General features: G+C 39.7%; 1 protein-coding gene across 1 annotated transcript in view; it reads right to left on the minus strand.

Annotated features, from left to right (window-relative positions):
- LOC107712781 (dihydropyrimidine dehydrogenase [NADP(+)]-like) overlaps positions 1 to 12,190 on the minus strand; it is a 184,713-nt gene that overhangs the window by 63,962 nt on the left and 108,561 nt on the right. The window contains exons 14-15 of the mRNA XM_016518117.1: positions 8,897 to 9,061; positions 5,092 to 5,160 (exon numbers count right to left, since the gene is read on the minus strand). Coding sequence (XP_016373603.1) covers positions 5,092 to 5,160; positions 8,897 to 9,061 — 234 coding nt within the window. The remainder of the gene's footprint in view (positions 1 to 5,091; positions 5,161 to 8,896; positions 9,062 to 12,190) is intronic.

The following is a 12,190-nucleotide window of genomic DNA, read 5'->3' on the forward strand; positions in this document are numbered from 1 at the left end:
AAGTATATTTATTCATGTTTTTAAAAGCGTGAAAGAGAACTTGCGCTGCTCCTCAGGAAGATATATGCGCTCAGAGACGGAACAGAACATGGACATGTAACTTAAAGTCATCTTTTAGCTCAAGGTGCGCGCCTAAACGGTCAAATACACGCAAAAATGTGTCAAAATGCGGCGCTTAGTGATTATTCATGTATACCTTCGTTGGTCATGTAATAAATGAACGTAGAGAGTTGAGAATGAAAATACGCGTGTAACGGTAAATTGGATCCGCGCGGCTCTTAAGGTGACAGCGGGCTATTTTCCTGCTGCGACTGTGTGCTTAATATTAATCAAACAACAAAAGACAAATTCACACTGCACTTGAGTGAAGGACTTTTGTAGCTTTAATAAGAAACAAAAAAGTTTAATTCTTACAGTGAAGACTATGCTGTTTTATTTTACATTTGATTATTAATTTCTGTAGTTGTTACATGTTCTCTGTGCGCTGTTTGGACTTTTATGTTGAATGTTATGGTGTCGTTCTGCTCCTTGTTCTGCCCGTGTTTTGGTTCTCTGTTTCCCAGTGTTTCCGGTTCTTTGTTCACTTATTCTTTTTACTAAGACCGGTTTCCTTCAAACCCACAACTCAGCCTGTTTCCTTCAGCCCCCAAATATAACAGTAGTAGGCTGTAAACTGCTTGAGACTTGCAGAAAAAACATTAAAGCAGTTTGTTTCATTTGTATCTTTTTATTCTATTGTATTCGTCCTTTGCTTTTTTATTACTGACACTTTAATTATTTTCAATAATTGAGGACTTTTTGTTTGTTTGTTTGAAATTGCGCTGGTCTCTACAATGTAGATGTCATAGCAACCTTATTTACAGGAAATATATATTTGATGTGTATCACTATCTTTAAATAAATCACTCATATAAAGTTTTGCTCATTTGGCCCCCTCATAATTGTGTTAAATAATCGTGATTACAATATTGACCAAAATAATCGTGATTATGATTTTTGCCATAATCGAGCAGCCCTAGGTTCAGCAAAGAATGCTGTACTTTTAAGTAACTTTTCTTTTATTTTTACATGTGCAGAGCACAACTATTCACATACAGTCTTTCTGCATTGTACTTTCAAATAATCTTTCCATGCAATCTAAGTCTATTCACCATGCAACAGCAAAATGAAACACAAAAGACACACACGCACAAGCTAATAAAGAATATAACTAAAAAACAAACAATTTTATTGTTTATCAGACTCAAGCAGATGCAAACAATGAGCGAAGCAAATCAACGCTGACTGAGACATCGGCTCTAAAATACATGAGAGCAGTGATAAGTGTTCCACACGGATGAACGAGAGACGAGCGAGCGAACGGGCGGCACGCAGACCGGGGAGGGGTGCGTAGCCGAGCAGAGTTTGACAGGCAATTACAGATCCACGGGGGCTTTAAACCACATCACATGGGGGATTTAAACAATTACAAAAAGCTCTACAAACCTGCCACAGTGACTCCATCTGTAGATTTATGATTTTCCGCAGACTGACAGCCATTAAAGGGGGAAAAGAATAATAAGCATTTTAGCCTTACAAAGTGCAGAGGACCATGAGGTGGGCTGATGCTATTTATCACTGTCAGTCGGGGGAACGGGACAAACCTGCCGCTCTTACAGGATTAGGCCCCAGATTTCATGGTCAATTAGTACCAAATACAGGTACAAAATGGATACAATGTGCCGTGATCCAAAAGCCAATTAGAATTAACTTGACGGAGCTCAAACTCAAAACACACGGTAGCTCAAAACACGGAGTGAAGGGATAGATGTAAAATAAGCCAAAGAAAGTAAAAACAACATCAACAAAACAGCCAAGAGCAGTTTGTTGGGGCAAAGAGATCTCTCTTTTCTAGCTGTATGAATTGTGAAATACAAGTGTCTGTCTATAGAGAAATAAAGCCTTTGCATTCATAACTAGGAAGAAAAGTCACAGCCACAACGCTGGGGTGTCTGGATCGTTGCCGGGGCATTGCTATGCGGTTACTGCAGTGTTCAAAAGAGAGCACAACAAAATGTAAGGATGTTGCATTTGAGGAATTTTATTCAGAATCTGTTGCATTTGGTTCATACTCCCTGGATCAGTACAGCTAGTTTGATCTCAGGGGGCATTAGAGAGAAGGAGTAGTGGAAAAGTAGAAAAGTGTCTGGGGAAAAAATATGCACTCAAAAAGTGAGAGGAACGACAACAAAAGACACAAACATTATAGACGTCCAGTGTAGTCTTACTAAACTCACTCACTACCAACCTAAGCAAACTGACTAGCATAGAATATTTATTTACAGCCACAAGACCAGGATCGGTTGAATCTGCTCTGGCTGGTCTTTCATAGGATGTCGTCATGGAATAACACCCGGCTAAAAGCACAATAAGCAACTTTTTGGGGACACCACGCATAAAATGTCCCTCCTATCTGACAGATATCACTGAAATAGGTGTCCTGAGAAATCAAATATCTCTCTGTGACACCTCTAGGCACTATAAAAAACTAAAAAAAAGAAAGAAAAAAAAAACTTGAAATTCGAAGGTTTATAAGCCTTACAGTAAGAACAACACAGACAGACAGACAGACAGATAGACAGATAGATAGATAGATAGATAGATACTGCCTGGATGAACGGATAGACAGACAGACAGATAGACGGATGGATAGATGGATAGATAGACAGACAGACAGATAAATAAATAGATACTGCTCTTATCAACAGTTTATTCATTTATACCACCCTCAAATTTTGACCGAGAGACACATGCAGCGGTGCAGCCTGGGAAACTGGCTTTTGAGTGACAGCAATGAGGCTTTTATTAGTTTAAAGCGAGGAAGATGAGGCATTCAGACCACAGAGGAGTTCGCAGACCACTAAAACCCACGGCGCCAGACGTGGTCCAAAGACAAAGTCTTTCACCGCTTCACCCCGATCATCCATATCTCCCGCTCATCCTTTTCTCGTTTCATCTCTGACAACAGATCAATGCTTTCACTTTCATCCAGTATAGGTAAAAGAGCAAGACCTTCAAATCAGTCCTGTGCTCATTTTGTTGGGGATTTTTTTCAAGCTTAAAGCGCGGAGTGAAGTGTGGTGTGACACGGCAGCCGTACCCTGAAGCGATGTTCTCACCGTACTTTACATCATCGGCTTGCCTTATGAATACACAATATGCAAAATGTACCTGGGCTCCAGTGAGGGGGGATGTCAGGCGAATACATAATGACAGTAACATGGAGGGGGGTGGGGAGGCAGGAAATACCAGATGTCCATCTTTGTCGTTAGTAAAAGAGGTTTTGGGTGGGTTTGACAGGCCAGTTTAATGAGGTGAGAGAGAGGATAGGGTGACGCGTCGATGTAATCGATAGCAGAATTAACACATTGACATGCGGACTGTTTACTTTCAGCCATTTTCTTTGCACAATTAAGCGCCTGAGATCTGCAAGTCAACTATGATTAATCCCGGGGTCACTCCACTGTCTCCCTATATTTCCACTTGAAGTATCAAGGCCTGTGTTTATAACTCCAAAGTGGTGTGTAGACATATGTGAGTGCTTCACTTCTGCAGAAAATGTTTGTGTGTGTGCGTATAGTCAGGGTTATGCACAATTAAGAACCAAAGAAATGGCTCCCTTCCAATTTATGAGTGTGAATTTGAATTCAAATTGTGCTACCACAATTCAAATCGAGTTCAAATTCGGAAACTGATTTGCAATTGAAAAGGCATTCTCAATTTAATTCTGAATGGTGGAGTTGGAGTTGAAGCTGTTTGATAGCATTATGGGGTTTATGGTGCTTGGGCTTTATGCTGTTTTGGAGTTTATGCCAATTGAAGCCTCAACTCCAAGAACTCCATCTGCAGATCGAGGTTGATGTTGTTTGAAGCTGATCTTGGGGTTGATGCCTTTTTGGAGGTGAGGTCTTTTTCAGTCAATGCTGTTTTGGGGTTGAGACCTTCTGCAGTTGATAGCATTTTGGAATTGATGACGTTTTTAGGTTGATACCAGTTGAGGCTGTTTACAGTTGATACCAACTGAGATTGACTCCTTTTTGGAGTTGAAGCTGTTGATTGTAGATTGTGTTTCAGGGTTGATCATGTTTCATGGTAATCGAGTTCAAATTTGGAAACTGATTTGCAATTGAAAAGGCATTCTCAATTTAATTCTGAATGGTGGAGTTGGAGTTGAAGCTGTTTGATAGCATTTTGGGGTTTATGGTGCTTGGGCTTTATGCTGTTTTGGAGTTTATGCCAATTAAAGCCTCAACTCCAAGAACTCCATCTGCAGATCGAGGTTGATGTTGTTTGAAGCTGATCTTGGGGTTGATGCCTTTTTGGAGGTGAGGTCTTTTTCAGTCAATGCTGTTTTGGGGTTGAGACCTTCTGCAGTTGATAGCATTTTGGAATTGATGACGTTTTTAGGTTGATATCAGTTGAGGCTGTTTACAGTTGATACCAACTGAGATTGACTCCTTTTTGGAGTTGAAGCTGTTGATTGTAGATTGTGTTTCAGGGTTGATCATGTTTCATGGTTGTTGGCGATTGCAGTTGATGGCTTTTTTGGGGGTTGAGGCCATCTGCAGTTAAAGGCATTTTGGGGCTGATGTGGTTTAGTTTCACTGCAACATCCTAGGATCTGGACAGCTCCATTCTCACAGATGGACCGGCCTGATGATGTCTGGTCTGGGAAGTTCTCTCATTTTCTCTCTTTCATCCTTCCTTCCCCCTCTCCATCTCTCCTCCCATCTCATCCAACCATCAGCGGCTCACTCCTTGGCATTCTCTGTCTCATCCCTCTCAGCTTCTTGGCAACATCAGATTAGCTGCTTCCGAAGAGCATTTCCAGTAAATGTAGCCTACTTTAGATCCAGGATTAGCTGCCAATGATTCAATAAAAAGCTTTTTTTTTGGATAACAGTAAATGTTGGTTTTGCAGTTTGGTACAGGACAGTATGTGATGGCGTGGGTACACATGCAGTGTTATCAAAAGAGCCAAATTATCCCTAAGGGAAGAGGTTATTATTTCACAACTGTGTGTGTTCACAAATTAGCATAACAAAGACTCACCTCTGCCATTTTGGCAAGCTCGGTCCAATCAGCTTTGTTGTAGCTGCACATTATGCTGGATATGACAATCTATGGGGGAGAGAAGAATAAGAGAGAGATTTCAGCATGGACAGAATTCAACAACAGGTTTTCTTTGTCTCACCTTGTGGCCTTTAACAGAGGCCCGTTTCATTGTGTACAAAAAAATCCCCCATTAAGGTCCCATTTCAGCACATTATAAAATGGATCTGAAGGCCATTATCTTGTCTTTAAAAAGTAGCTGCCGCCTTCTTCACAACCCTCAAAGTCACAAAATCAATATTTATAATTCACAAGACCAGGACAAATCCACTGTTGCGCTGCCTTTATTAAAACAGTATCAAGCCCCAGAGCAGGGTGTTAGATAAGAGCATTTGCTGGATTAGCCTGCACCGTTTGTTGTTGCTTTTTCCCTTTGGACACACAATAAGCCAGTCATAAAACAGGTTACGGAAGGTCTGCTTCTCAAAAACAACTCCTGGTTTTCAGTAATCACGGACATAAAAAGCTTTTGAAACTGTACCGAGTGTACCATAGCACCAATTGTCCAGAGATGGACTTTCTGCCCACACTTGCTAGTGGAAAGAGTAGCTACCAGGTCAAAATTTCAGCACACTGTGTCCCTCATCGTGATATTTCTCCAGGAAAAATCTAACCGTGTTAACCGCATATGTGGCCGCACTCCATTATGTGCCTAATAGCTGCAGAGATGTGGAGAAGAACCCTGCAATGAAGGCCAGCCTACCTTGTGTTCCTTGGTCCAACAACGCGATTACATCTAAACTCGTCTCATCAGATGTCCATGACTTACACTCGCCGCTGATGAGGTGGAGGTGGGCGGCACGGGGGACGGTGAAGATTGATACTAACAACAGGATAACAGGAGTCCAGGGAGACTCTGAGAAAACTGATTTCATGGGAGGATATTAAACTTGGAGGCTGTGTTGTCCCCCCGAGACAAATTTCCGCTAGATATAAATCTCTCGGGCATTACACTTTCCCAAAAGCAGCAGGCAGTTAGATGCTAAGCTTAGCCCACCTACACGAGAGCAGAAAATATTGCCAAGTTTTAGGGGGCAAATAAAGTTAAGCACTCTGACATTTACCGCCGAGATTTACAGTACAACACTGACATATAAGTGATATGTGATACACCCTGAAATACTGTTTGGTAATATTACCATAAACCTCAGGCCACCGGCGAGCAACAGCGGGGTTCCTAAAGAAGACGAAGAGATCAATGCCGCAGGCTTCATTTAAGGTATTATATGCAACGTGAGTATTCTGTTTTGATTTGGTCTTGACCTTTGCTCGCGTTAACGTCACGTTATTGCAGAACAGCCCTTGAGAAGCTGAAGAGGGATCAAGTTTTAAGTTTATTAACACCAATCCAGCCTGAGCTCCCCTGCTGGAGCGTCACATTAACCGGTGCCGAGGCTGCGGGGTTTGAGGAAGATCGGGGATTACCTGGTTATAAGCTCAATAACCTCCCTCCGGGTGAGCGCCTCCGAACCCACCTTACACTCTAACAATGTGTCTCCATGGAGATGAGTTACCTGGAGGCCATAAGAGAACATGTGGAGCTATGATTCCCGCCGATTCTCTAACGCAGTGCTGTGACCATTTCCTAATAATGGGAAAAAATGGAAGCGCTGATAACGGCAAACCACAATTTGTCCAGTTCAGAGTCACAACAGCCAGAGCAGCATCCTGCTGAGGTTTCTGTTACAGGAACGGTAAAGAGAGCATTTTAGCGCAGTGGGTGTACATGTGAGGGATTGTTAGCTATGAATGCACCAAAGCAACCTAAAAGTTCGCCAGCCAGACTTCTACCTCTCACACTGACAAATTTAACTGACAAATAATCACGCTAACAATACACTCAGAGTTTTCTAAAGCATTCGTTGATATGACAATAGGTACTAAAAAGAACATAATAAATAATAAAAAAATATAAAGTGAAGTGACATGTGGCCAAGTATGGTGACCCATACTCAGAATTAGCGCTCTGCATTTGTCCCATCCAAAGTGCACACACACAGCAGTGAACACACACACACCGTGAACACACACCCGGAGCAGTGGGCAGCCATTTTTTGCTGCGGCGCCCGGGGAGCAGTTGGGGGTTCGGTGCCTTGCTCAAGGGCACCTCAGTCGTGGTATTGAAGGTGGGAGAGAGCGCTGTACATTCACTCCCCCCACCTACAATCCCTGCCGGTACGAGACTCGAACCCGCAACCTTTGGGTTACAAGTCCGACTCTCTAACCATTAGGCCACAACTTCCCCTTTTAAAAAACACACACAAAAACATGTGTTCCATCTTTTGTTCGATGGAAGCTTAAAAGACAAATTTGAAATCAAAATTGTAGTTTTTTTATTTTTTATTTTAGGCATTGTACAGAAAATTCTGGTGTCCATGAAAAACATGAAAAAATTGCATGAAGTTCGATTTTCACCAGCCTGATCCATGTATGTGGTATGTGTATGTGGTTTGAAATTCAATCACATTTTTAAGTCAGTTGTGTGCCAGTTTTTTTCTTTTTTCTTTTTTATTCTGATAATAACGTTCATATTTGGAAACTGACCTCATGAATAAATATAATCAATAGCAAACCATCTATTATCCATCTACAGTCACTGATATGGAAAATTTTGTTGCAGTTTGTTTACATTTTTTTTTACAAAAACATATAAGAAAATAAAAAATTTTTTTTTTTTTTTTTTTAGAAAATAAAGACTGAATATCTTCACATGTGTATATATAGTTAAATATGCTTAAGATTAAATTAGCATAAGTAGATATAACAAATTGTGCAGTCTTTCTTTTCTAGGAAAACATAGCAAAAACCTACACTCATGGCATACAAATATTACTGTTTTAACAAGAAATACGCTCGTCAAGCAATTTCTTAGGGTGTCTACGGCAGCAAAGCATATCTCAGCTCAGTCGGGGCCCTTAAAAGGAGCTTCTCTCTTTTTCTCTCTCTACACTCTCTTCACCTTGTTTCAGAAAGAAGCGATACATCTCTGCTGCTTTCATCCTCAGTACAAAAGCCGCCCCAGTGAATGCTGGGCATCACTTCCATTAGTGCTGCCCATGATTGCCGTCAGAATGTCCTGCAGAAATCAATTAATCCTTTGATATTTCTTGAGCACAAAAAGAAACCCAGATACAAGAATCTTAGAAGTGAACAAATGAGTTGTCATTTGGTAATTTCGGCAAGCATATGCCGCTCCTGCTGTACCGATACGACGGCTGAATAAAAAAAAATTTACTTATGGATGGGGCTAGCTCACATCATAAATATTTGGATTTCATTAACAAACATGAGGATCACATTACTATGAATAATAAATGGAACAATGAGAAATGAATATTGAAATCATATTCAAATTTTATGACTTGAGAGCCAAACCACTGAGGAAAAAATGAAAATAACTAAATTAGAAATAACAATTTTCTCTTCTCAACATGTTCATGTCATGAGCATATCTATGTTCAGTAATGCAGAAATAAAACAGCAGCTGCTCTGGTTAAAGACTCTAAATTAAGCTGAATATTCTTATATTCTTACACTAGCAACAGATCCATAAAAATCACATCTCTAACTAGCTGGGACTGTCAACACTGTGACACATCATGACATTTTGACGGACTTGTGAATTCTATTTTTGACGTGTCATGCTAGGTAGCCCCGCTGTGAATCTCACTGGTCCATTTTCTCAATACAATGTTCTTTTTCGCGTTCGTTCAAGTCATGTGATCTGTGCTTGTGTCCAACTTACATTGTCAGGAAAGTCGGCTTTGAGTTCCGTCACACTCTGGCACCAGTAGGCAGCCGTCTTCTCACTGATCAGCTCAATGTTCAGGAAGGAGCCCTGCCCGGGACCAAACAGCGGTCCGGAAGTGGTTCCACGCACAATGCGCGGAGACACATTGGTGACCAAATCCTGCATGAAGGAAAAAGAGAGAGAAAATGTTTGGACTTAAGCAGTTAGCATTTAGATCAAAAAGGTCATACGTACATGACCTCGAGCCACCTCCATTAGCAACTAATAATTAGCGCACTAGGGGAAAAGACCTACACCGTGGAACCAGACCTACAAATTCGACTATCCCAACAGACTCCACAGCTATAAAATATGCTCCGCGGCTATAATTTCTGTGTAGAACAACATAAAGACGACAATTACGACCATATTATACAGAAATTCATGACACAAATTCAATAGCGTTATTTCTCCTTCCCTCTCCCAGGGGGCTTTGAAGTGGAGCTAAATTCATATTTAATCATACACGTTTGAAATTGTGCCGTGCAGTAGGGAAAATGAAGTCTACTTGAACCACAAAAAAAGGGTTTTTACATTACAACATAAAGTCAATCATCCATCAGTTCGCACCAATATCTTCACTTTCTCACACTTTCCCAAATTACATTTTTTACATGTAGCAGAGGCTTGTCTTTTCTCAAAAGGCCCACGAGCCTTGATAGATGTGCTCTGTACTACATTAAGCTGTGGTTGAAAATTCATCTTTTGGCATTAGAGTCCCAAAGGATTCCCTGCCAAACTGCGATACTATTCATCACTGATTGGATGTACAGAGTACAGGTCATCGTGGCCAGACAGTAATCAGTTCACGCGGTAAATTAGAAGCCAAGCTAATGAAGCTGTCAGAGTCGTGAGGATCGTGGCATCCAGTGAACCGCTATTGGCTAATGGCTTTGGCTCTTGATATGAGGTTCCACCAAGCCAATGAACTGATACTCTCACCGATGTAGATGCATCTTCTGGGGTCGGGCCAAGAAATCTGTTGTGTCATATTTCAAACCTATGTGCAAATGACAAACTGAGTTTATATTTACATGTTTTTGCAGCGATGACAAAGAACCATTTTTGGTTCCCCAAAGAACCTTTCAGTGAGCAGTTCTTGTAAAGAACATTACAAAAAAAAATCTAAAGAACCTTTTTCCACTATAGAGAACCTTTTATTCAGTGAAAATATTCTTTCCTAAAAATAAAGGTTCTTTATTGGCATTGAAGGTTCCGTGAAGAACATTTAACATCCATACAACCTTTCCATTCCACAGAAGGTTCTTTGGATTATTAAAATGTTGCAGAAAATGTTTTTTTTAATAACTGTTCACTGGAAGGTTCTTTGAGGAACCTAAAAAGGTTCTTCTATTGAATCACAGTGAAAACACCTTTTTAGAACCTTTATTTTTAAAAGTGTTCCATGTTAAAGGTTCTTCATGAGACTATATATGCCAATGAAGAAGCTTTATTTTGAAGAGTGTATGGTTTTCTGAGAGTTAATGATATTCTGGTCTCTGGATACGTCTCAGGACCCTACATGATTTGAGGTATCATTCATGTCTGTAGCACAAACGGTGTGGGACCAGATATGCACTGACGTTTAATATTGAAGGTTAGGGGTTTGTTCTAATCCTTAGCAAGCATCATTATTTAAAGACAAAGAGGGACTCGTTTTAATCCAACGTGTCCATGACCGCGGCGCTAAGAGGCTAAAGGGTTAAGAAATTACATTTTGTGTTTCGTCTTCTTCTCTTGCTGTGAAAACTGAACCGATAAACTCAACAGAACAAACAAAAGGCAGTGACAGCTTAATCCTTTGAACTCTGATAAACCACCCATCATAATTTAACAGTGTGAGAGGACGATTTGCATATCCTAATTAGAACCTACGCCTTACAGAACAATTACAATAATGGCACGCAAAGTCGCAAACTTCATTTTACAACATTTGAGCACTTTTCAAGCCACGGAGACAAGAAACTTTCATTGAAAATGTGATCAAATCATTATTGTTATTGCCCATACTTGGTTAGGGATTGTAACAAATTTCCAACTTTAGACATGTAGCTTGTGCTGTGGACATGAATGACACCTCACATCTTGTTAAGAGGTGTGAACAGACTTCCAATTTTCACCTGGTGGACAATAAAACAGGAAAAAATAAAACAAAACACCAAAGTCATATTGCAATAGAGATATCAGCCTTATCTAGAGATAAGAAAATATAGAGGCTATGGCAAGCAACGCTCTAGTTCACTAGCAACCATCTAGAAATACACCAAAAACACTTGTAAGCCCTTAGCAACCAGATATCAACGCCCTGGTAACTACACACAACACTCTAGCTTCATGACAGTGAGTTTATCTAAAAATAAAATAAAATAATAAAATAAATTAAAATAAAATGTAATAATAATAATTTACTTTTATCACTTTACTAATCTAGGTGGGTTAACAAAATAAATAAATAAACAAATAAAGGCAAGCATACATACATGAACTAAAACAAAATATTTATTTACTTTGACAAAAATACACAATAAATAAACATTTAATCAGTTTCATTATATACATCATATACATTTTCATAATAATACAATTATTATTATTATAATAATTATTATTATTTTAGGTTTAGGAGTACACATACAGCCAACTTCAAAGCTAACAAACATACATGGACTAAAAGCCACAACACTTACATTTCTGATTTCAGTGCATCATTAGCTATGTTTCCATCCACCTATTTTTATGCACATTTTGGATTATCGCATAAAAAAACGCTGGATGGAAATGCCAAGATGCGCATAAATTCTAAAAATGTGCATAAAAAAACTTATGCGCACAACTGAGTAGGATGAACTTTTTATCCGATAAGAAAAAATGCGCATAAACTACGATGGAAACACATTTACCGAATAAATTCCACTATGCGCATTGAAAAAGTCACGTGACTTTGCGCTATGAGACGGGATAAATTGACTAACCAGCGGACCGATCTCGTTCACAGCATCTATATGTGACCCTAGACCACAAAACCAGTCTTAAGTGTCAATTTTCAAATTTTCTCAATTCGAAATTGAGATTTATACATCATCTGAAAGCTGAATAAATAAGCTTTCCATTGATGTATGGTTTATTAGGATTGGACAATATTTGGCTGAGATACAACTATTTGAAAATCTGGAATCTGAGGGTGCAAAAAAATCTAAATACTGAGAAAATCACCTTTAAATTTGTCCAAATGAAGTTCTTAGCAATACA

This window comes from Sinocyclocheilus rhinocerous, unplaced genomic scaffold (genome assembly GCF_001515625.1).
Source record: "Sinocyclocheilus rhinocerous isolate Xijiao unplaced genomic scaffold, SAMN03320098_v1.1 scaffold1740, whole genome shotgun sequence".
Classification (NCBI taxonomy): domain Eukaryota; kingdom Metazoa; phylum Chordata; class Actinopteri; order Cypriniformes; family Cyprinidae; genus Sinocyclocheilus; species Sinocyclocheilus rhinocerous.